Source organism: Chenopodium album, chromosome 3 (genome assembly GCF_948465745.1).
Source record: "Chenopodium album chromosome 3, dcCheAlbu1.1, whole genome shotgun sequence".
In the NCBI taxonomy this organism is placed as follows: domain Eukaryota; kingdom Viridiplantae; phylum Streptophyta; class Magnoliopsida; order Caryophyllales; family Amaranthaceae; genus Chenopodium; species Chenopodium album.
The window spans coordinates 78,687,337-78,712,374 of record NC_137836.1 but is presented as its reverse complement, the minus strand read 5'-3'; the positions used below and the strand labels follow the sequence as shown (position 1 = coordinate 78,712,374).

Genomic DNA, 25,038 nt, shown 5'->3' with positions numbered 1-25,038 from the left:
TGAGATGGGGAATTTTGCTTATCAGCTAGCAATATCGAGCATAACCTTAATAGGGACCTTATATTAAAGTAACAATTTGTCTAACGTGTGTCAAAAGTTAAGCTACAAAAATTAATCTTTTCAATGAAAAAAAAGTATCAAAAGAGTGTAAATAATTAAATTTTTATCTTGAAGGAATATTCACAAACTTATATACATTTAGTATATTAAGTACTCGTATGAAAATAGTTTTATTTTACCAGTTAGAATAATTTTAAAGACATAGCCCTTAGGGCTACATATAAGCATTAAATTTATACTTAAAAATTGTAAAAAGTTAAGAAATCATCAAAATATAAACACTAATAACACTGATTTACACGTGTTTAGCCCTTAGGTACATATAACATTACCCTTATTGGACTTGGACAAGCATTATAAATCCCTATATTAAAACTCGAATTTGTTATTGTATGACCATGCATGAACTCGCAATTTTTAAGTGGGACCACTTTTAAGTATAGCACTGAAAGCTTATATAATACCATTGTCTATTTAGTGATATTATTCCTACACGCAGTTAGTACCACTGAATGCATATATAGTACCAATACATACATATATTGTACCACTGAATGTTTTTTTTTTTTTGGGTGTTTAAAGAGACACAAGAGCGGGTAATGAGTTTCGATCCCAGTATCACTTGGAATCGGGAGGGGAGCTCTAACCACTTGAATTATCCCTCACACTCTTGTACCACTGAATGTTCAATGGTAGTATTTGATCATCCAATATAGTATTAATCACCCAATGGTCCTACTCTTAATTTAGAATATGCATATACGTGTAATTACACTCTTACCCCTTGTCTGCATTTCTCTATGCATAACGAAACTCTATTAGGACAAGCTCGAACTTACATCTTTATATTAATACAAATTACCATTGGTACATAGTCATTTTTCAATACAGTCCTTACCAATTAAAAATTGCAGAGGACCAAATAGGCAAATATTAGCCATTTTACATAAACAGTACAACTATTATAAGTACATCACCAACTGTGAAACTAACTAGCCTCCCCTCCTTCAAAAAAACAAAAAGGAAAAAAAAAAGGGGTGTGATATTGATATTACCCTCTCGGATTGGCTTCTCTTTCCTCCTAACTTTCATCACACTCAGTGCGCCCACCATTTTTGAACGGTATTGTTTTTTACTTTATTATTAACCTATTCAATTATTATTATTATTATTATTATTATTATTATTATTATTATTATTATTATTATTATTATTATTATTATTACTACTACTACTACTGCTTGATTACTGCTTGATTTCTCCATTGATAAATGCTCAAAGTTTGCTGCTTTAATGTTTTTGGTTATCATTTTATCGGATTATATCTTGATTAACTGACGGCAGAAAATGGAAGTTTGATTTTTTTTTTTTTTTTTAATTGCATACTTGTTATTTTTTTTTTTTTTTTAAGAAAAGTATACTTGTTATTTTTGGGGGGTGGGGGGAGTTAGCAGATTGGTGGAGATTTGGGTTTATTTAAATACAATATACAAAACGGGATAAATTTTTCATATGCAAACATGGAAATAATAAGCTCTTCTTAAAAGTTTTTAGCCAAATTTGTATTATTTTGATGCTCAATGTATGCTATTAAAAATTTGTTTGATTTGAGATGTACTCCATATAATTGATTTAATGTTTTATCTATTTTGTTTTGCTGATTAAATTCTATTAATTTACACTGACATTTTTTTTTTATTGAAGGTTTATTTATCTGATTCTTAAGTTAATTTCTTGGATACTGATTCATTAGTTATGATCGTCTTTAATCAACAAAAATTGTTTTTTTTTTTTTTTTTTTTTGAGTAGTTTGTAGGGAAAATTGGCTTTTACCTTATTACTTGGCATGCTTATGATTGTGTTTTGAGGTAACACTTCCATAGGGTATTGAAATCTGACTCACTAATCTGAAACAGGAAGTATTCATCAGTCATCACTATGATTCCCTTTGCTGTTCTTTATGAAACTTTCAGCTTTCTGGATACTTTAGTCAGGGCAGTAGGACTGGATGAGGGAATGCGAATTCTTGAGGGAAAAACTGAGTTCTTAAGCGCCAGGATACAGGACATTGAAGGAGCATTGCTTTCTGCTTCTACTCAGCAAGTCAAGAAGAGAAAAAGGGAAGATGACCTCTTGATCTGGATGTCTAAGGGTCATGCGCTTGAGCAGAAAGCGAGAAAGTTATTAGGAGATGGCGATCAAGTACTTTCAGAGAAGAAAAGAAAAAGTGGGGAAGGTAGAATCTCTTTTCAACGCTATGCAAAGCTGGTAGACGTTCACAAGTTGAATGAGACACTGTCAGCTCATGAAAAAGAGGCTGATATCCTTTTGGGATGTGGTTTGTTTGATGTGCGAGGTCCTGATCGTGGTAATCTTATACCAGTGGGAGATTTATTGGGGCAAGTTGCTTCAGATGGTCTGCAGCAACTTCAAGCTCTGTTGCTAGATGATAATGTTGGAAGGATTGCTATTCAAGGGATAGAAGGAATTGGCAAGACCTTTTTGATGAAGCACCTGCACAATTCTGCATTGAAATGGGTTGAGGGATTTTATTACAATTTCTGGATCACTTGTCCTCGTCAGTTCAGCATCAGGCATGTACAAGATGCTGTCGCTGCTGCAGTGAAGTGTGATCTCCCCTGCGACGGTGACTTAAATTTAAGGGCTAAAAAACTGTCAGATACGCTTACAGGTCTTGGAAGTTTTGTGATTTACCTAGATGGCATACCAGACGTACAACTTTCCCTGGTTCAGATAGGAATTCCAGTCCCTGCAAAAGGAAGTAAGAGCAAACTAGTTATAACTACAAGGTCTACTTGTGTTTCTAAAATACTGGACTGTTGTAGAACAGTTAAAATTGATAGTCTCTCAGATATAGAAGCATCCCAATTGTTCAGAAATGAAGCAAGAATCAGCATGACTTCTACTTCTAGCTCGCTTGCAAAGATGTGTCATGGGGTCCCACGCAGGATTGTAGACATAGCTACTCATATGTGTGGCATTGATGACCCTTGTGAATGGAGAAATGCACGTTTTGAGCTTAGGAACCTTGAGAAGGGTGACAAACTTCCGTATTAGACCATATTTGGTGTACTCTACAAAATTAGAATAAAGAGGACCTGAGTTGAGGGTTACTTGTAAATATTTGTAGCTTATATATAGTTAAATCACTTTCAATTGATAGTTGATATTGCAATAACAATCTACAGTAGCAATAGCAGGTCGTTGCTGGTTACATACTTACATTTGATCACGAGAGGGTATGAAGTGAAAAGAGTTACCCGGTTTTTATGCACCTAAGTTTCTCTTCTAAAGATTTATCACCAGTGATACTCTGGAGGCCTGGAGTATGTACTACTACGGTTGTGGTGTGTTTAGTTTTGATTACAATGTCAATGCGGCAACCAAGTCACCTGTGTGATCACTAATCAGTGACCTCGACAGCTTGACTCTTAAGTCTATTATACAAATGAATACTCCGTCTTCTTTAGAATGGTGTACATTCAGTAACATATCAAATTTGTTGCCCTGGTGTTGCTTTCAGAAGTTATCTTGCCTTTATGCTAACAATCCTGACATGCAGTAATCAAATCCTTGTCATGGGCTCATGGCCCAACAACACACCAACAGCCGTGCAGTCAGCTATAATGCAGCTATCACTTCTAAAAAAGATAAAGAAAAATTGTGAGCGCAAATACTAAATTGGCAAAATTGTCAGAAATACCATGTTTGTCATAAATACCTTGTTTGTGAGCGTGAATAAAATCGTCAGAAATACCTTGTTTGGCAAATTTGTGAGCGTGAATATGCGCACAAATATAGAGGGTAAATAAAAGTCAAACATCAAAAACTTAAGGTGACATTCTTAAAACAAAATGAATCTGGCTAAAAAAGTAAAAATGAAGGTACTTGTCCTCCTGTATGTCATTAGCCGGAATCTGTCATTAAGGTGTCATTAGCCGAAATCTTTCATAAAATGAAAGTTCTGTATACTCATGATATCAGGTTGTTCCTGGGGCATCCAGACCCAAAAGTCAACCTTAAAGTGCTCAAGATCATCAGACACATCATTAAAAATGATTCTAGTAAGGTTAGCTATAGCGTACAGCTTAGAGATACGTTTTTCAATGTTACATGCTAATTTCGTTGAAACCTGAAAAAAAATTTGGCTTTAGTACACTACTCTGCTTTCTTGCTCAAAAAGGGTAAAAAAGAAAGAAAGAAAGGAAGAAGAATATCCTTCACCATGAGAAACAAAAAAATTAACACTAGCTTCTTCCATTATAAACGATTTACACTGCAGCAAGAAAGTCAAAATATACACTTTCCAATACATATAATGGCCAGCAGGCCCAGCTTCTGACAAAGGTCATTTTGTTCGCCCTGGCAGCCTATGACTCTATGAGAACATTATTTACATTACATTTTCACTCCTAATTATCTCATTACTCCACTCGAGAACTAAAGGAAGCAGCGAAACAAACTCATCTGATCTGACGACTCCTAATGTACTAGCCTACTCCTCGTGACTTCAGCCTTAAGGCAGTAAGATGCTGCCTCACTTGAGACTCGAGAGCAATCAAGAAAAGAATGCTGGCATTTCATTCTTGTACATTGTCACAATCCTAGTTCATTTCTCAAAATTTCCTGATTCAAACTGAACATGTCTCCATTCACGGATGTCATAAGTGTCCCACATGCGAGAAGCTGAGTTAACAATCATACGTGGTACCCCACAACACCTCTTTGCAAGCGACCTAGGAATGTTATCGAGCAAAGTAACACGTCTCATGTCAATACCTGCTTCATGAATGAATAACTCTAATGCTTCTTTTTCTGGAAGACGATTAAGTTCAACTGTTCCAAAACCATCCAAAATTCTACACCCCAAGGTAGAGCTAGTAGTAAATATCAGTTTGCACTCACTGCCTTCTACAGGGACTGGAATTCCAATTTGGTCCAAAGAAAAATCTGCTTCAGGCACACCATCTAAGAAAAGCAAAAAATTTCCCAGGTCTGCAAGTGTGTTTGACAGTTTGCTAGCCCTCACATTCAAATCATCATCACTAAGAAGATCACACTTTACAACAGCAGCAACAGCATCTTGCACATGCCTGATGCTGAACTGTTCAGGAGAGCTAACCCAGAAAACATAATCAAACCTCTCAACACATTTTAATGCAAAGTTATTTAGGTGTTTCATGAAAAAGGTCTTGCCAATTCCCTCTCTCCCATGAATAGCAACCCGTCCAATCTTAGCATCTTCCAATAGATGCTGGAGTTTTTCCAAAGTATTTAACGCTGTTTTTCCAATGATCTTCTTGACTGGTATGTAATTACCACGATTTGGACCTTGTTTGTCAGGAAAGGCATGCATATATAGAATATCACCCTTCTTTTCATGGATTGCAAGTGCGTCAACCACTTTGTCAACAACCTTTCTCTTCTTTGTACTCGTAAGGAGGTTCCTATATCCTTCGACCTGTGTATATAAGGTTTCTGCTGCCTTCAAAAGCTCCCGACCCTCATCCACCCAGGTGCATAGATCTCTTTCTCTCTTTCTTTTCCTGCCTCTCTGAACCCTAGCAGAAAAGGGTGCTCTTTCACTATTCTCTATGTCATCTATTTGGGCTCTCAGATATTCCAGTTTACTCTTTAGATTTCTTTTTCTATCATCAAGACTGGGTACCCCGGTAAAATAGGTGAAAAGGGCCAGAATTGCCCCAACAACAGCTTTGGCATCCATAGGAAAGACTTCCTGTACAAAAATCACCATATTAAGACACTATATGTATAGGATCTCCTATGGATGTTTAATAAACTAGAATATTGGGCAGAAACGAAAGGAAGAACGCCAATATGATTATTGATATGAGAACTACCAAAGATGTAATTATGTAATAAAATAATAGTGAGAGGCCTCTCCCAAACACAGCAAAAGTAAATTATTCCCCCTTATAACTGAATTCCCTTTTCAATGATAATTCCAATTATACCCTTCCCTATACCTGATAAATTACAACACTCTAGTGTCTAGTCAAGATTACAAATAATCAATAGTCCATTTCAACACAACTCTAATCACTCTGAAGAGAATGAGGAGGTGTGCAAACTTATACCTACAACAGCACCAAAATTGTATCCAATTGACTGACTTTTGTATTTGCTATTTCACAACAATAAGAAAGAAGTTCAAAGAACATAACATTTTGTTATAGTTCAAACTCCAAAGCCAAAAAAATGATAAATATTTTAGATCCTTAAATTTGAATATGCATCAACCTCATGTCATTTAAAAAAAAAAAAATGGCCCAGCCTTCTGCCCAACAATACCTTAGGTATAATTGCAACACTAAAATAAAGAGTAATAAAGAAACTTATTAACAAACAGACCTAATAACAATTGGGTGATCAAAAAGGATAAAATCCTTCTTTCTTTGTCTTTTTCTTGAAAAAAATGAAAGACCTACAAATTATTATAAACTTCATCCAAATTTATTATAAAAAAATCACAAAATTTAGGAGATATGTAGTTCAATTGAAATGGAAAGGAAAAAGATTAAGAAAGAGAACACCTTTGGCCTAGTGTTACCTATCTTGTTTGGTTAGAGTAAAAAAGGAAAGGAAACCCCATTCCACCACCCCCACCACCACTGTCAGCTCTAGCCCCACCTATCTTTCACAACATCAACACCTCCATCCCACAGTCATAAACACAATCAGAGCTATCACTTATTAAAAACTACCATTAAACCACCATGCTCGGCCACTTAACCTACTAGCACCCTTTTCCCCTTAGCCCTTGAGTAGTATGTTCAAGAGCTTAAACTTGACCGCAGATTTTCTAATCAACCCACAAGAGAATAATTTGACTAACAAAGGTCAAGATTTACCCCAAGTAGCAGTGAAGGGTGACGATTTGATAGGTAAACTTGTTAACCTTTTCTTTAATAACTTTAATTGGTGATTCTGATGCATCAAACGGGATACCCAAAGTCAATACATGAAACAACAATCTCTTAAACCCACTTCCTCACAGTTTTTAGGGCTTTCCTCAACTTGGTTTTCCTAAGCTTACCTACTACAATATCTGAATCTTAGAAATTAATCAAAAATCAAATATAGGCAACTTGATCTCGGGAAATTCCCAGAATGGAACGTAACACTATGCTTCATTTGAACCAGGATCATTCCAAAAGCTAGTAGCCTAGTTAAAACACGTAATCGATGGGCTTACAAAACATACAAGCTTGTTGATTTTCTGGCAGATAATCCTTACCTAAACTTGCAAGGCAATTCATCTAACAGGATATTACTGGTTCAACCTTGCCTAAAATAGTCGGATAATTCTTTCCGGTGATATTCCTGGTTAACAAGGTTGTAAAAATCCTAGACTTATTCGATTAACATCCCAGGTAGAGGTGATCATTTGCGGGCTTAGGCGGGTAGCGGGCCGGGTTTATGCTTATTTTTTTGTCCAACGGGCTTCATGTATCAAACCCGAACTCTTTTATGCGGGCTTGATACTTTGTCCATACCCACTTGCTAAACGGGCCGGGCTTGCCCGCGGGCTAACGGGCTTTAAATTTTTGTTTTATTTTTTATAACACTAATTAATCTATTTATTATTTACATGTGCTAAAATTATTTTGGTAGAGTTGTCTTAAAAAATTTTATTCACAAATAATGATAATAGAAATTAAAAACACACAAAATATGTCATAATATAAAATTAAAATAAATAATTGTAACCAATAAAAGCTTATAGTTCATTATAGTCTCTCTATATTGATTATTTTATTTTCTTAAATACACAAAGAATTATTTTTATTATTAAATATAACACTAACTAAATAAAAATGATTAAAATAGTATTATTATTATTATAAACGGGCCGGGCGGGCTAGCCCACGACACATATTTTCTTGTCCATACCCGTCCATTTACATTAACGGGCCGGGCCTAGCCCGCCCAAAAAAACATTTTTTTTCAAAAATGTTGTTCAAGCCCGCCTTTTTTGCGGGCCAGGTTGGGCGGGCTTAGCGGGCCGTCCCGCCCATGAACAGCTCTAATCCCAGGTTACAAGTCGAAACTCCAATAACTGACCTAAACTTCTTCAATCAACATTCCGGGTTAACTCAAGCAACTAAACGATACTACACGTGTCAGAACTCTGGATCAACTCGGTGATTACCGATAAACTAACCGACCTAGATCCGACGATTAAATCACTAACAGAGGGAATTTCAATTCTCAAACCAGCAAATGATTGTAACTAAGACTTCTTACTCACCTAAAGTCGACGGAAAATTGATTTCCGGCGACATTCGTACGGAATCAAGAAGATCAACAACTTCAATATATAAATTAGCCATTAAATTTGTGGTAAATGAGATAAGAATATAATCAAAATAAGATACACTCAACTATTGAAATTCAAAGCAATGAAACAAGATACTCCGTACGTCGGAGTACAAATTATACACAAATGATTATATATGCAATGCCAAAGAAGATTACGAACATCAGAATTTAACAACAACAACAACAACAAAAAGTAGGAATCAGAAAATATCTAGGTACCTGAAAGTTGTGACTTGTGAGACGCAGCTCAAATCAACGCGCTAAAAAACGAAGTTTGTTTTTTAGAGAGAGAAGTGAGGAAAATAACTATATTATTAAGAGAGAGTGAGGACTTTAGTGTTTGTTTCCCTGTTTTGTATGAGTATTTTATATTGTACAACCATACCATAAATATTTCCGGAGATTTCCATATTGAAGGAACCAATCCAACGGAATACAAAAGTGGCTAACTTTTTTTTTAATCTGCAACCGTTGGATATGGCCACCTTTTGTATAATCTGTTAGGTTACAAAAAGGTCATATCTAACGACCAAAGGTTGCAAATCCAAAACCCTTTTACTATTTTTTTTGACAACCTCCAAAACCCTTTTTTGAACAATAACGAAGTTACGGTTGGTTATTATTGAAAATGAATAGTGTTTTACATTTTTGCCCTTGCAACCACTTGCTAGTAGAGGTGGCAATTCGGGTCAGCGGGTCGGGTTCAGGTCAGATTTCAGGTCAATTTCGGGTTGTGCTTAAAAACTATCAAAAATAGTTTTAAACTTAATATTATAATGATATATGACATTTTGGTCAAATCGGGTCGAATTCGGGTTCTTCAGGTTTGGCTCGGGTTCGGGTTTCTCTCAGTAACTTCGGGTCGGGTCAGGGATTGTCAACCCTACTTGATGGTTTGCTGTTTTCTTTCTCTCTTCTATTCTCTCTCCATACCACCTTTCCTTTGCTCTCTATCTCTCTCTCTCTCTTCTCATCTCAAAAACCTAGTATTGAAGATACTATTGCTGCCAGCTCATCTGCCACATCAAACTAAGTTTGTTATAACAAACTTTTATTCTGTTTTTAGTTTCTTGCATTTAGTGATGATATAAATTCTTTGTACCTGTAATTCTATTCATTACATCGAATTACAGAAACTTCTTTCCCAAGTTTTTCTCTCTCTTTTACTTCCCTTTTTTTTTCCATTTCTCTCTGTAAATTGAAGCTTAGCTTCAACTGTTATCTTCAATGGAGTTCATCAATATTCTGCTATTTTGTGAATCTCATCATGGTATCAGAGCGGGTTTAGGTCAATTTTCACTAGTTTTGCTTTGTTGATTTCGACCTCTTCGTTTTTTGGGCTTTAATCCGGTATTTTCTTCGACTCGAACTGTTGAGCGTTGTTCTGTCTATATTTTTCTGGATTTCTGCTGCTTATTTGGTAGATAATTGATCGTGTTGCTTCAATCTATAGTTTGATTTTCTTGATTGTTGTTTCAATCATTCTCATTATCTTCAAATTCTTTAATCAAAAATGCCTAAAACACACAATTTAGTTCTTACTAGTTATCCTGCTAGTGTATATTTCATACATCCTTCGGAGAATCCTGCCAATTCCTTGGTTACTCAGAAGTTTTCTAGTGAAGGCTATAATGAATGGAGGAGAAGTATGATTATAGCTTTTTCATTTAAAAATAAATTGTGCTTTGTTGATGGATCGTTGCTTAGACTAATTTTTGGTCCTGAGGTTCAGGCATGGGATCGTTGCAATGTAGTGATTACTAGTTGTCTTCTTCATTTTGTGGATAGTACCATAGCTAAGAGTGTCCTTTATTTCACTTCAACTAGAGAGATATGGAAAGACCTAGAGGAGAGATACTCTCAAAGTTCTGGCCTTTAGTTGTATACTTTACAACAATCCTTGAGTGAGTTGATGCAAGGTTCCACTCATGTTGATGAGTTTTTTGCTAAGCTCAAGGCACTTTGGGATGAGATTAGTGGAGTAAATCCTATACCAGTTTGCAATTGTAGTGGTTGTACCTGTAATTTGAGTCAGAAAATATTGAAGCAACAGCAAGAAGAGAGACTAGTGCAATTGCTTATGAAACTTGATGGTAAATATGGTGGAGTGAGGACAAATTTGCTTATGATGCAGCGTCTCCCTACCATTTCAGTTGCTTATAGACTGCTGATGCAAAAAGAGAAGCAACGACAAGTAAGTATGATGAAGGACAGTAGCACCATGGCTTTTGCAGCTCATGGAAGAAGGTACAATCAGCGGTGCACAGTTCCTAGACCTCCGGGAAATTTCAGGTTTCAGAATGCAAGACTAGGGCTGTGCACCGGTCCAAAGTCAGACCGGGACCGGAATGGACCGGAACCCGGAATCGAATTTTTTTGGGGACCGGGTTCGGACCGTAATCAACCGGTCCGGGTTTTGGTCCAGACCTGTTTATTCCGGTCCGGTCCGATTTTGGACCAGAATGGACCGGTTACATTATTTTTTTTATTTTTCTTTTTCATTTTAGTATCTTAATATATACATACATTTTTAACGTCTTGTTTTTGTTTGCGAGTTTTCCTATTTTACACCTATAATTTATAAATTACAAGTTTTATACCTAAATTTTTTAGAAATTTAAACATAAATTTAAAATTTTCACCCAAAAAATTACAAAAATACACATCCCGGTCCGGTTCGAAATATTCCGGTTTTTACCCGGACCGGAAACCCGGAATCCCCAATTTGTGAGGACCGAAGACCGGACCGAAATCAATCGGTTCGGGCCGGTCCGGTCCAAAATCAATCGGTTCGGGCCGGTCCGGTCCAATTCCGGTCCGGTCTCGGTCGGTTTTTCGGTCCCATATGCAAGACAAGTGAGACCTGGTCACAACTTTTCTTCTAGCAATACTGGATTTGTGCCAAACATGAGAAGGAAATCTGGTTTGTTCTGTGATCACTACAAGATGACAGGACATACAATAGACAAGTGCTTCAAGATCTATGGTTATCCAGCCATGGAAGGAACAAGTATAAGGGCAAAAAGATTGCAGCTATTGTGTATGGAGAGGAGGAGAGTGATCATGACAATTCTTATGAGACTGCACACATTTCAATAGGGCAGTACAATCAATTTTTGCATATGGTTAATCAGAAAGATCCTCAATCTGGAGACACTACATCTGGTGCAAGTACTACTAGCAATGTAAGTGCACAACCCTCTCTGTCTCCTGGTTCAGCTTATGTAGCAGGTACCAGTCTCTTGACTTGTTTCAATACTAAGTGGATAACCGATAGTGGTGCTACTGATCACATGTGTTCTTCTCTAGATCTAGATCTGTTTGCTAGTTACCATAAGTACACTAATTATCCAAACACAATCACAGTGGCAGATGGAAAACAAGTAGTTGTTGAACATATTGGGATTGTTAGATTTCAAAATGGGGTTGAGTTGAAAAATGTTCTACATGTTCCTAGTTTTCAGTTCAACTTAATATCCACGCACAAGTTATGTAAAGACCTTGGTTGTGATATTAAGTTCACACTTGATACCTGTGTATTTTCAGGATCCTCTAAAAAATTTCAAGATCCTCTCAAGAACTCTAAAAAAAATAAAAATAAAAATAATAATAATAATAATAATAATAATAATAATAATAATAATAATCTATCTATAGTATCTATTAGGGGTGTTCAAAAAAACCCGACCCGATTGTCCCGACCCGATTTCCCGATGACCCGGCAAATACCCGATGGGAAATTTGGAGAAAAAAACTGTTTTTTCGGGACGGGTACCCGACCCGGGAAAATTGCTTGTTATCCGGGTCGGGACATGGGCCGCATTTTATGATTCGCGGGTACCCGAATTCCCGAATATAAATTAATATCAAAAAAAAAATACTAAGCCCAGCCCACAATCCCCACATGCCCCTTCTCTTTTGAAACAAAATTAGGGTTCCTTCAATTCCTCACAATCGCCGCTCTCTCTCTCCCTCTCTCTTCCTCTCCAAGTTCCTCTCTGTTCCTGCCTCTATCTCTCTCTTCCTTCTTCTTCCTTGAGGTCCCTCTCTGTTCTTCCTACTTCTCTATTCTCAAACCTCTTCTCAACCGTCTTCTCAACCGCTGCTTTGCCCACCTCCGTCTGAGGCTCGCTGCTGCTTTCCCTAACTCCAACTCCATCGTCAGTGGTCACTAATTCAAGAGTTGGTCAACATCTTTGTATACAACCAAGACTTGCAACAGTACCTTGGGAGCAACAAACCTTTGTATATCGTAGAAGCCTTTGTTTAATTCTTTGTTTACAACCAAGACTTGCAACAGTACCTTGAAGCAAATTAATTACAATTTCTAATTATATTTTCTAATAAATTATATTTCTAATATATTATTATTGAAAAAAGCTTTGTGCAATTGGTTATTTTGTATCTTGGTTGTTCGATTGTGTGGCGTTTGGGTAGTAGATTTAATTTTTTTTTTCATTTTTTTACCTTTTGGGAGCAAATTAATTATAATAATTCAAAAATCCGGGTACCCTATGTCCCGACCCGAATAATTCGGGTACCCGGAACCCGGATACCCGAGATATTCGGGCCGGGACATGGGACAAATAAACAAGTACCCGAAACTTCGGGTACCCGGGTTTTCGGGTACCCGAAACTCCGGGTACCCGGATTTGAACACCCCTAGTATCTATAGTAATATATAAAGTGAAAGGGGGTTTTGGGTGATAAATTTCACTTTCCCAAAATACCCCTTTCATCTTTTATAATTTTCAAAAGAAAACTACTATATTTAAAAAATATAACTACCATTTTAAAAAAAAAAACAAAAAAACTACCACCCTTTAATTTTTTTTATTATTTATTTATTTATTTATTTTTTGACGGAAATCATATTTTGCATGAACATTATAAATGTACTCATATCTTACCTTTTAACCTCTATGATTTCATCAATTTATAAACCCACAAATATTTTTTTTTTATTAGAATAAGGTAGATAATATTTTAGAAAAAAAAAAAAGAATCGAGCCATGCATATTAATTTTTTATGCTGCACACGCAATTTGCGTGTGTCTCACAGCTTGTAATAATAAGAAGAAAAAGAAAAAATATATTTTACATTTGCTTCTAGTTTAACTTTTTTTTTTTTTTTTACTTTACTACCGACCCAAATCCCAAACTTCGACTTAACTATATAACGTCTTATGCCGTTACAATTTTCCTTAGTGGGGCCCAACTACTGCCTAGCCACCTTCTAGCCACCCCTGTTCCTTGCTCAGTGCTCACGCCAACAATCAACCACCAATGACCACCCAATCTCACACACACACACAACACATCCCTTGTCTCACCACTACGCACAACACCTCCCTCCACCAGTCCACCATCACTTCCATCACAACACCTCCCTCCACCATCAAAACCCAATTCAATTCGCTACACGGAATCGTGTCGTCGGTATTTTGCTTGGTAGCTCGGTACCGTTGATGTTAACAATAGTTAAGCCGGTAATTTCTGGATCTGAATCTATGAACATTACAGTCTCGCTTTGAATTGCTAATCCCTGTGCTGATTTTGGTAGTAATTTGTTTGATTATTGATTTTTGTTAGATTTAGGGTTTCAGATTTCAAATCTAGTTGTTATTTCTTTTGAATTGCTGTTATGTGTGCTGTTTTGGTTGTAATTCGTTTGATTATCGGCGTATGTTAAATCGAATTTAGAGTTTAGGGTTTGCTGTTTTTGTGTGAGTTTGAATTTCGTTGTTATTTGCTCAAGTGTTAGGGTTTCAGTTCAATTTGCTCAATATTGAAGCCAAATTTATTCTTATACCAAAGCTTATGGTGGCGGCTAACTGACTATGGTAATTCTTTTTCTTTCCATTTTTTTTTTTTTGGGATTTTTGTGCTGTTTGGAGAAATTTTATGCTTTGTTGGATTGATGGGCTAATGCAATTTGTAATTGAGAGATTTATTGAGTTTTATGCTGGGATTAGATTGCCTACCAACTGTTTGATGAATTTTCTGAATGAGGATGGTGGAATACTAGTGAATCATACTGCTAGTTGAATGCATGCTATATGAATGCTATTGGAAATACATATATTTTTTTTTTCAACTAAATTTTCTGTATATATCTATTGAGAAATATCAAGATGACTTAATGAATACTGCATATTTTGAGAAAAGTAAGCTGGAGGGTATCCTGCCTTGTTTCAAGTTTTTCCCCTATATTTGCTGCCCCAATCAGTTCAGTTGTTTTCAGTAAATCGGAATAGACCCTTGGTAGTGTTTTTTTTTTTTTTTTTTTTTTTTTTTTTTTTTTTTTTTGGGTGATATTGAGCTGATAATGATTCTGTTTTTGTACAATGCTAAAATCTCCCAAGGGCTTCTGTGTTTGATATGTGTATGGTAGTGTGGATATGGCATTGATGAGATGAGATTTTATGAAATTATGAATGTCATAGAGAGTCTTGTAGAGTAGTGATGTAGATGAGATTTAATACCAGCATTGAATATTAAAGTTGATCAAACTTGTTCAATGAATAACATTACTAGGGTCAGCTTTTTGTTATTATTGAGTATGGTAATATTGTTGTTTGCTTAAAAAGGAAAATTCTTATTGTGTTGATTTGTTTGATAAACCCTTTTTATCTTATTCCATGTTTATGTATTGTAAATAATTGACCTCTATTATTGGATGTGTTTGATCAAATATAAAGACTTACCATAAGTTATATTTTTGGGTAACAAATCATGATACTTATACTGAGAGCTGTTGACCTTGATGGTGAAATCTCCTTGTGATTTTGTAAAGGTATAATTAAGGTCAGAATCAAATGTCATGAACAAATATATCTTGAAAATATTCAAAATGATTCGTGCTCTTGTGTATCAGTATCATACATGATCTTTCACAAATATCTTTTATAAATGGAACGAAATAACTGGAAAATCAATCTTGTACGGTACCTGTAAAGTTTGTACCACAACGTGACATGAGTTAGTTTTTTTTTTTTTTTTTCCGCGTTTTATGATTTTAGAAGCAATAACCACGACCGAAATAATCCAGATCTGTTTTGCAGTTCCTTAAGCCAGGTAAATGTGTTTTCCTCTCGTTCTCAAGGTGCTTTAAGCTGACAATTTATGCTTCTGATGAGAATGTAGGCCTTTGGAGTTTTGATTGACTCATAGTGGTATTAAGTTGAACTTATATGATTTATTTTTGTTTACCTTTCTCAGGACTTGAGAAACCTGACATTGATTACTGCAATGATGAGAAGAGATGAAGCTTGGTAAGGCGGCTTTTAATGTCTCAAGCATGTTCAGAAACTCGCTGACAAAGAAAGGTAGAAGGAACAGCAGGGTCATGTCTATTGCTTTCAAAGATGAGCATGATGCAGAGGAAATGCAGGCAGTAGATGCATTTTGCCAGGCCCTGTTTTGGAAGAATTGCTGTGCCATCAAAGTATGATGATTATCACATGCTGCTTAGGTAACATTTTCTTTGTTTTAACTTGATATCAAAATTGTTCCTAGACTTTAATTTCAATTTGTCTGAAATCTGTTTGAATTATTATCGGTTTAAAAAGTTAAATAACAAATAAAGTACAATTTTACAGATTCTTGAAGGCCAGGAAGTTTGATATTGAGAAGTCAAAGCAAATGTGGTCTTACATGATCCAATAGAGAAAGGATTTTGGTGCTGACACAATCATGGAGGTATATACTGTATACTTTGAGGAATGATGATCTTATAATATGCTATTTGTTTTTGAATCAAACAGATCAATTGGGTTGTCCGGTTTAGAATCCTTAGATTAATCTCACCTAATAATTTGATTAGTTTTTTTTTTTTATTTTATTTTTTATTTTTTATTTTTTATTATTATTATTTTTATTATTTTTTTTTTCAACTTTTAATTAGCCTCTGTGAATTTCATCAAATTTGATCAGATTTTGTTCAGGCCGGGTTCTCAGGTTAAGTGCAATCTTATGCCTATTTTTAATGGTTTTGAAGAATATTTTATCAACATATCTTCAAGATTTTATCTGTTTTAGTCAAGTTTTCTTCGGTTGGGCTCAGATTATGTCAGTTTTTGATATGTTTAGTACTCATCTAGTCTCTTGTGATGTAGGGATTGATGTTTTCTAACCGTCTTCCATACCTTTCATTTTTTTCTATGTAGGATTTTGAGTTCAAGAAAGTTGAAGAAGTCGAGCAATACTATTTGCAAGGACACCATGGAATTGACAAGGAAGGCTGGCCAGTTTACATTGAAAAATTGGGTGAGGTTGATCCAAACTAGTTGATGCAAGTCACCTTCATGGTCCGATATCTTATATATCATGTCTAAGAGTTTGAGAGGACCTTTATTGATAAGTTTCCAGCTTGTTCAATAGCTGCAAAGAAATACATTGATCAGAGTACCACTATTCTGGATGTCCAAGGAGTGGTATGTATGCATGAGATGAACTGTACCGTCACATAAGTCTATGGTTGAAACTTGAAATGCTATTTCTTCTAACACCTAAGTTAAACCTAAAAGATATTATGGTTTACTAGCCAGAAGAGCAAAGCATTAAAATCAGGACCGATAATTAATCCTTAGTATCTGTGATGTGCAGGGCTTAAGAACTTCAACAAAGGCAGCAAGCGAATTCATTCAGACCCTACAAAAGATAGATGGTGAATAACCTGATTTTTTTTTTATTCCGAGCTGCTGTTGTTTTGCACATTGTAATATTTTTTTTTTTATTTTTTTGTTTGGATGAAATTGTAACATTACAAGCACTTATTGATAGCAACACTGATCACTTGCAGTTCAAAACCAATGTCCATAGGGGGTTTTGAACCGGTGCACATTACACCTTTTCTACTAGTGTTTTAAACACTTCTTGTGGAGTGCTGTCATGTGACTCTTGTCACTGAGGATGCCTCATGCCAGATTTGTGGGGTGCAGCAGGAGACGATCATTCATTTTTTTGAATGAATGTAATGTCGCAACTGAAATTTGGGGGCATAGTGGGCTGGGGGAGTACCTTGTTGAAGTGCCAGTTTAATCCTTGCAGTGCAATGGGGGGTGGCTGCACAGCAAGTTGGAGAGGGGTGTTGGCGTATGGCTTCTTTGATGTGGGCATCATGGTGTTCTCAAAACCTGATCATCTTTGAGAATGAAGCCCCTGATGTCGGGATGCTGGCAGCAGGGTATACAGCAAAGTTGGTACAGGACTACCATGAATATGCAGTAGCTTGGTCTGGAAGTGCCCGCCACATGGGTGCATCAAGGCAAATGTGGATGCTCACATTCCTGAGGCTGAGAAGGCAGGGTTGGGTGTGGTATTCAGAGATGCTAATGGCAACATTATCCTGTGACGAAGAAAATTGATGTCTCAACTTCCCTCATGTATTGAAGCGCAAGCAGTGAGGTATGCAGTTATGCACCCCTTCTAGCATAGAAGTTACATTAACATATGGGTGGAATCGGATGCTATCAATGTGATAAAAGCTATTTTCTCGAATGATGTTGGTCTTTCTCCCATCCATGTTATCTATGATGATATTAGATTAGATAAAGCTAGAGTGGAAATGTGAGTATGTTCGTCTTAATAAATGAAGTGTTGTAACGTTGGCCGAGAGTGATATTTCCTCTTAATGAGTATATAAGCTCTATCTTTTCATTAAAGAAGTAAAAAAAAAAAAAAAAAAGGTTTGACATAGAACTTGAGGTTAAACTGTAGGGGTCTGAAATTTATACTTTGTGTTATTAAAATAGTATTGTATTACTATGTAATTAATTTCTTTTTTATTGCAAAATTTATGCTATTACAAATAACCTTTGATTGTATTTTACTACTTTTTTTTCTTTTCCTTTTTTAATTACATTTTGAGTTTGGTGGTCTACATTTAAAACCTTTGATTTACTACTACTTCCTTTAAAAAAAAAAATTAAAAAAATCACATTTTGAGTTTGGTGGTCAACATTTAAAACCTTTGGCTATAAAAGCACACTTATATAAACATCAAAATCATATCATGTGAGAATAGGGAGATGTTGGTTTTATCTTGAAATGGAATTTCAAATTATCATTTTAGTACATTGAATATATATGTGGTTAAATTTGTGCATTTTAGAGACTTTGAAGATTTAAGTATAACTATATAAAAGAGATGGGGGGAGTAGTTTATTATGAAAAATATTACTTCGTATAAGTTTTACTTTTATGTTAGTGATGATTAAACTCAATTAATTTGTATGTTAGTGATTAAACTCAATTTTATAATTCATATAAGCTATAACATATTTTTTTTAACCTTTACTAAAGGTATCATTGGCCAAGTTTGTACAATATATTGATAAATGCAAAAGTTATTAAAAATAAGAAGATTTAAAAATAAATAAAGAAGATTGAAATATAGACAAAACTAATTAAATGAAATATGGTAGGGTCAAAAGACTTACAGGGAAAAGGAAAACTAATTAAAGAAAAGAAAGCCTATCCTCTCCACCTTTCTTCTAGAGTTTCTCCAAACTCTTGCCGTTTAGATTTGCAATTTAGTTTTCAATAAATCTACATAAGTAATGTAGATATTCATCTCTCCGAAAGGTTGTTTATTCCAGCAATATGAGCGAGAGATTACCATAGTACAAGACCTATTCAACAATCGTAGCGTTGACAAAGGAAACTCTTATTTGATTCAATTGTATGTGTTTGTTGATTTGGATTTCATTTCTTATGGTTTTTTATTAATGAATTGATTTGTTTCAAAAAAAATTAAAAAAATAAAAATAATTTTTAAAAAAAAAAAAAAAAAATTAGGAATCAAACTTAGGACCTTGTAGGGGTAATGCAAGTCGCACACGTGTGCTACTGTGGAACTGTTACAAGTCTTACAACATCACAATTGCATGTAGGCAATTCTGACTGATTTAGGCTCATGGCTTATTGGACTAAAGGCCTGTTCTCTTACGTTGAAGTTCAGTTCAGTTCAGCTCAGTTCAGTTCACTTCAGCTCCTAATTTCCTTCTCTTATAAAATATTCATTTCAGTTCAGCTCAGCTCAGGCTCAGCTCAGTTTAGTTCAGTTCAGCTGAATTCAGTCAATGAGAACAGACCCTAAGACTAACTATATAAACAACCTCCTCCGATCCTCTTTGTCAAGACACAAGAAAAATACTACTCTTCCTCATCTTACTTTAAAAATTGTTACACAAAATACAGCCTCTTATTTTGGGCATTGTTCATAGTGTTCTCAAGCTAAGTCTTTGTCATACATTGAAGAGTTGCAGTCGTGTATCCCTGAAGGTCGATTGCTACGAGTCCGCATATACTGTGCGGAGCAAATTCGACTTTAGGACAATGATCTATTGTCACGTCTTGACATTTTCCAAATAAGCCGTTTCATTATTAAGAATACATAAGTCATATTTCTTACACCTTCAACCCAATAGCATTATAGCAAGATGGCTAATTATATAGTCGTACGTAGTACTTCAATATAAATATAACACACAACTTTTACTCTTTTGTTCAGCATACATCCATGGAAGATCTGCATCTGAAGAACGATGTTAGCAAAGCTTTAGATTCCATATCATCCAATTCTAACGAATCCCACCATTTCTGTTGTCCTTCAATCCATTCAAGAGAAGTTATCAATTCTTTTACATCACCCATATTGTTGGAAAACGGAAGGTGCTTCAGATTTGGACAGTCTATAACTGTAAATGACCAAATTTGAGCACAAATTAGTCGACCCTTATAGATGTTATTCAACTGGGGCAACGAGGTGAGAACTAACTGTTTTAGCTGTGAGAGGTCAATGGCTGCATCTTTTCCTTCAGAATGGCAATGAGTACCGATCTCCTCTACTATTAGCACTCTTAATTTGTGACACTCTTCAACTTTCAATAATTCAAGGCTCGGGAGATTTTGCATACAGCTTGGTGAAAGAAGTTTCTCGACATCATGACACCTTCTGATGGTGCATTTAACTAGGCTTGAAAAAACATCGGCTTGCTGTTTAAAATTTTCAGTATTATTGCGGCATACTATATCAGATAGGCTACTGAAACCACTGCAATTATCAAGATACAGCTCCAGAAGGTCATCTGGAAATGCAACCTGTTCCCTCCCTCGCGCACTCAAGATACAGCCTTGGAGAGATACTGCTCTACTGTATGATTTCTTCAGCCTTTTTCTATAACCAACCTGAAGATGGAAGCACTCTAATGTTCTCCAGTGCTGAGACCTGACATAATTACTCAAGTCCAAAAGGCTATCAAATCTGGCATCAAGAATTTTCAGTGATTCCAAAACTTGCAGCTCGTGAATAATGCCTGAAATATGGCATGATAGTTTCTTCAATTTCGAAAGGGCAGGCAAGACCCCTAGGATTTTTGGTTCAGTGATAGAGGATAGGTTAAGCTCAGTGAGCTTATTTAACATTTCAAGGGAGCGAGGAACCTCCTCAACTGCAGTCTGAGAAAGGTCCAGAAACCTTAATTTATAAAGTTGTGTTATTGGACAGACGTGTTGCAGTTTCTGACAACTGCTAAGATCAAGGACTCGAAGCTCATCCAAGGCACTGATGGAACTTGGTAATCTAATAATACGAGTATCGGATAGGCTTAGAACACGAAGGGCACGCATGTTCAAGAAAAATGATTCTGGAATTACCTCAAAGGGCTGTTGTAAAATTAAGGTTGAGAGATTGGCACATTTGAGGGAAGCATCTGATGGGATCAGTGATATTGACGAATTTATCAATGAAACAAGTTTGAGACTTCCAGAGAACTCCAATTTTGAAGGTAGGCCATCATTCACCATTAAGCCATTACTATCAATGGAAAGAGCCATACGCCGAACAAGATCATGCATCCTAACAATCCCGGTATGTTGACAAGATTCAAGCAGACAAGAATTGAGAAGCTTGTTCAATATGGTATGTCCCATGTCGTACTGTTCCTGCCACGATGACATCTCATCTATGAGCCCCTCCCCAATCCAAAGACGTATTAACTCTTCTTTACTGATGGGATAGCCTTTGGGGTATAATGCAGTACATAAGAAACAATGCTGCAGCTTAGCACTATTCAATCTATTATAAGACAACTTCAATTGACCAAGTATATCTTCCAACTGAGTACTTCCCATTGAAAAGGGATCTACACTCTCAACGATTTCTCCCCATCTAGGAGAATTAACCACCCCTTTCATGATGTTGGCCAACGCTATGACAGCAAGAGGGAGACCTGCACACTCATTAACTACAAGGTTCCTAACAGAGAGCTCTTGATTGGAAACATCATACGCTCCCATACTATAGTGAAAGAGCTGCATACCCTCTTCCTCTGAGAGTGGTTCGACCCTGATGATTTTCTGGCAACGAAGCATACGACAAACATCCAGCATCCTGGAAATGACAACGAGCTTGCATTTTCTTGGAATGCCTACTTCCTCTCGACGAAATTCACCCCACAAATCATCAAGGAAAAGTATGCACTTGTCTTTGCAGGACAAAAATGCATATATCATGCCCGATCTTCTGGTCACATCTTTATCATTTTGAAGATCAAACCCAAAAGCATCAGCAATTTTTTGCTGTAATTGGTATACAGTGAAATCCATTCCAACAGAGATCCAAGCAGTAACATGGATTTCTTGGTCTTTTACTCGAATGTGAAGCTGCTTTGCAAGGGTGGTCTTCCCAATCCCGCCCATGCCATAAATTCCAATGGCGTTTATCTCATCTTTTCCTAACCAATTCATCATCTTCACAATGTACTTCGAGTTAACGCTCAGGAATGTCTGCTCTTTCCTGCGTTTATTTTGTGGTTGAAAATGAACACTGCACATTTCAGAATGCTTATCAACTGCCTCAACTGCTCTACCGCGCTTTCCATTAGATGATATACCAGGGAAGTTCCTCACCATGGCCAAAAGCGAATCTATTACAGGTAATCTCATATGCATCTTACCGGCCATTTGATCTGCCAAAAAAAATGATTACATTGATATGATTTGTGGCATAATTTGTGATATAGCTCCCCACCCATCAAATATCCATTGTACACCAAGTATATTTTACAGTCAGTCATAGACACAAATACACAATCATAACAAATTAATTTGAATTGACACAATATTTAACTAATATACTTAGCTTAGAGAAAGTATTTAAAAAGGAAATGATAGACATAGACCTAAGGGTCATGTATAAGAAGCTTAAAAAACAAATTTTGAGGATAAATTACCAATAATTAGTTAATTATACTTGTGATTTTATCATAAATTTCCAATTTAATTATATTTTAAGAGTGTATTTAATGCTTATAGATAGGGCTATATATATCATTACCTTTAATTAATATAAAACCAAGCAACTAATTAATTAATTAATGCCACTCATCTAATCACTTCGTGTTATTACAACATATAGCACTTCGTATTTACTAATTGGAGATGATAACTAATTGATGAATTATTGAATTGTGAAGATTTTATCAAGTACATAGACAACATACTTTATCCCACAGTATAGTCTATGAATTCTCTTTTGGGGTTTGTGCTTATGTCTGACTAATCTCTCTGTTTTTGTTACAAATTCTCTTTTTCAAATTACATAAATTTTGCTTCATTAAACGTTACAAATACTTTTTTTTTTCTTTTTCTTTTTAACTTTGTTGCCTATTGGAAATGCCTCAACTTTTAAGATATTACACTCTCTCTTTAATTCTTAAGTCCTTATTTTTCATGAATAAATTAGAAACATACATTATATGTCTATATTATTATTAGATAGAAGAAGCCAGAACTCAAATAGTCAAGTTACTTTTCATTAAATGTGAGAATTATATATAAAAAAAATTCCGATTAAGCTGAATTTGAGCACCTTGCAGAAAGATCGATTCAGTTATCTCTATATACTTTTTTTTGACAACAGTTATCTATACTAAAATTGCAGTTTTATATTTTCAATGTTTAATTACAACTCTTGAAGCTATTAATTCTAAAATTTTACACAACCTATTTTTTTAGATTTTTGCAAAATAGAAACATCAAAAACTATATATTTCCCACAAAAAAAAAAAAAAAAAAAAAAAAAAAAAAAAAAAAAAAAAACCTATTCCACTAAATTTCTATTTTTATATTTAGCTTTTTCAGAAATCAAATTATCTAAGTATACTTTTGTCACATAAAATATATATTCGTACGGATATATTCTAGTTTATTTAAATTACTACCTCCAGTCTCGCAACTTTAGAATATTTTATATCTCACAAATAATACCCCAAAGTTGCGAGTAATTTGGACCGGAGGTAGTATTACGAGTACTAAAAGTTCTCAGCTGATGTTGGATTATGACAATAAACCGCGAAAAATGAAAAGAGCGCAATAACAAGTACTCGTACAAAGGATTTGATAAAAATATAGAAACCACAAATATGAAAAGAAATACTGACCTATATTTTGGCAACGATAAGAGAATGAGGAGCTTAATGTGTTTTTCAAATTAAAAAAAGGAATAATGTGTAGATTTTTCTTTTGTTGTTAAGGAGACTTTAGGATTTTATGTTCTCTTTTATACCTGCCTTGGCTTATGTTGGTACTTCCCAGAAACTGCGAAAACAGTATGCAGATTTGCTGGAAGCACCTTACGAAATTGCCGACTGTGACAAGGTTTTTTGTAATTTTTTTTTGGGAAATTGCAATTTTATTTTACTAACAAGTGTGTATTGTGTTTTCAAAAAAAAAAAAAAAAAAAAATGTGTATTGTCAAACGATGTAAGCTACTCCATTTTAAAATAGATGGATAAACTACTCGATATACTACCTCTGTTTCTTTTTACTACCTTCTTTTCAGGTTATGTGCATCGATTAGACATTTCTTCTCTTTAATTTATGTCAAATCGTTGCACATAACCTGTAATGGAGGTAGTAGTTGACAAGCATTCCTTTTTAGAAAGTTTTTTAGTTGATACGTTTCCTTTTAAGGTAACTTTTTACCTCATTTACAAGCTACCTTACTTACTTTTTTTATTCTCTCTCACTCTCTTCTCTCTTTAATATATGTGCCTAAATCAAACGTGTCAAGTAAATAGAAACGGTGGAAATATGTTTTTAGAGAAAACTTCTTAGTAGTGCTTGACTTATGTGGGATGGGAAGTCAAGAACAATTAACAAGAATGGAGAAAAGTCTAAACAATAATAGTATCAAAACCTTTGTTAAAAAAAAAGTACTGGTATCAATTACGTGCTTTTCACTTTTTGTTTTAGAATTATTGCAGTTGTTTTAAAATTCTATTTTGTGGAAACCTGTTTGTTACGATTACTACTATTGATTAGCGTGGAAACGCACTCACCAAGCCTTCCCTATTCGGCTATATATTCAACTCTCTCTATTTAAATTTGCTGCCTTGTCATTGTCACAATTCTAGTGGCTTGACAATTAATAATCTTTGTGCGCGTCCTTTTTATTGATGGCAACTGGCAAGGGTGCAACTCGGGTATGAGAAGAGCTTTTATAAGAGAGATTGTTATATATACTCGGGTGTATCATATATCCAACTAATTTCAATGTTAGTTTTTGCTCTTTATTTGATGATCGAATGAAAAACAAACATCAAAATG

The 25,038-nt window shown here is 35.3% G+C and overlaps 3 protein-coding genes and 1 pseudogene across 5 annotated transcripts; 2 read left to right on the top strand and 2 right to left on the bottom strand.

Moving 5' to 3' along the window:
• The first annotated feature begins 1,031 nt into the window (after positions 1-1,031).
• LOC145624347 (putative disease resistance protein At5g43730) lies at positions 1,032-3,262 on the top strand. Its single transcript, XM_081677357.1, has 2 exons — positions 1,032-1,182; positions 1,977-3,262. The coding sequence occupies exon 2, from the start codon at positions 1,999-2,001 to the stop codon at positions 3,136-3,138; it is 1,140 nt and encodes a 379-aa protein (XP_081533483.1). The 5' UTR covers positions 1,032-1,182; positions 1,977-1,998; the 3' UTR covers positions 3,139-3,262.
• A 1,055-nt stretch (positions 3,263-4,317) lies between these two features.
• On the bottom strand, positions 4,318-8,762 carry LOC145618075 (putative disease resistance protein At4g27220). The gene is made up of 2 exons (XM_081672861.1): positions 8,644-8,762; positions 4,318-5,818 (listed from the first exon to the last, which is right to left on the bottom strand). The coding sequence occupies exon 2, from the start codon at positions 5,804-5,806 to the stop codon at positions 4,691-4,693; it is 1,116 nt and encodes a 371-aa protein (XP_081528987.1). The 5' UTR covers positions 5,807-5,818; positions 8,644-8,762; the 3' UTR covers positions 4,318-4,690.
• Positions 8,763-13,921: 5,159 nt separating this feature from the next.
• LOC145618067 (phosphatidylinositol/phosphatidylcholine transfer protein SFH2-like) lies at positions 13,922-18,233 on the top strand (annotated as a pseudogene). The gene is made up of 6 exons (XR_014107844.1): positions 13,922-14,267; positions 15,646-15,898; positions 16,026-16,125; positions 16,593-16,859; positions 17,032-17,092; positions 17,228-18,233. The product of XR_014107844.1 is annotated as a phosphatidylinositol/phosphatidylcholine transfer protein SFH2-like (transcript).
• A 1,346-nt stretch (positions 18,234-19,579) lies between these two features.
• Positions 19,580-24,082, bottom strand: LOC145624345 (putative disease resistance protein At4g10780). 2 transcript variants are annotated; one of them, XM_081677356.1, is made up of 3 exons: positions 23,871-24,082; positions 20,207-22,397; positions 19,926-20,126 (listed from the first exon to the last, which is right to left on the bottom strand). In XM_081677356.1, the coding sequence occupies exons 2-3, from the start codon at positions 22,390-22,392 to the stop codon at positions 20,075-20,077; spliced, it is 2,238 nt and encodes a 745-aa protein (XP_081533482.1). In that variant the 5' UTR covers positions 22,393-22,397; positions 23,871-24,082; the 3' UTR covers positions 19,926-20,074. The 2 variants fall into 2 exon arrangements, with proteins under 2 accessions (XP_081533481.1, XP_081533482.1); XM_081677355.1 differs by having other exon boundaries at positions 19,580-22,397.
• Positions 24,083-25,038: the final 956 nt, after the last annotated feature.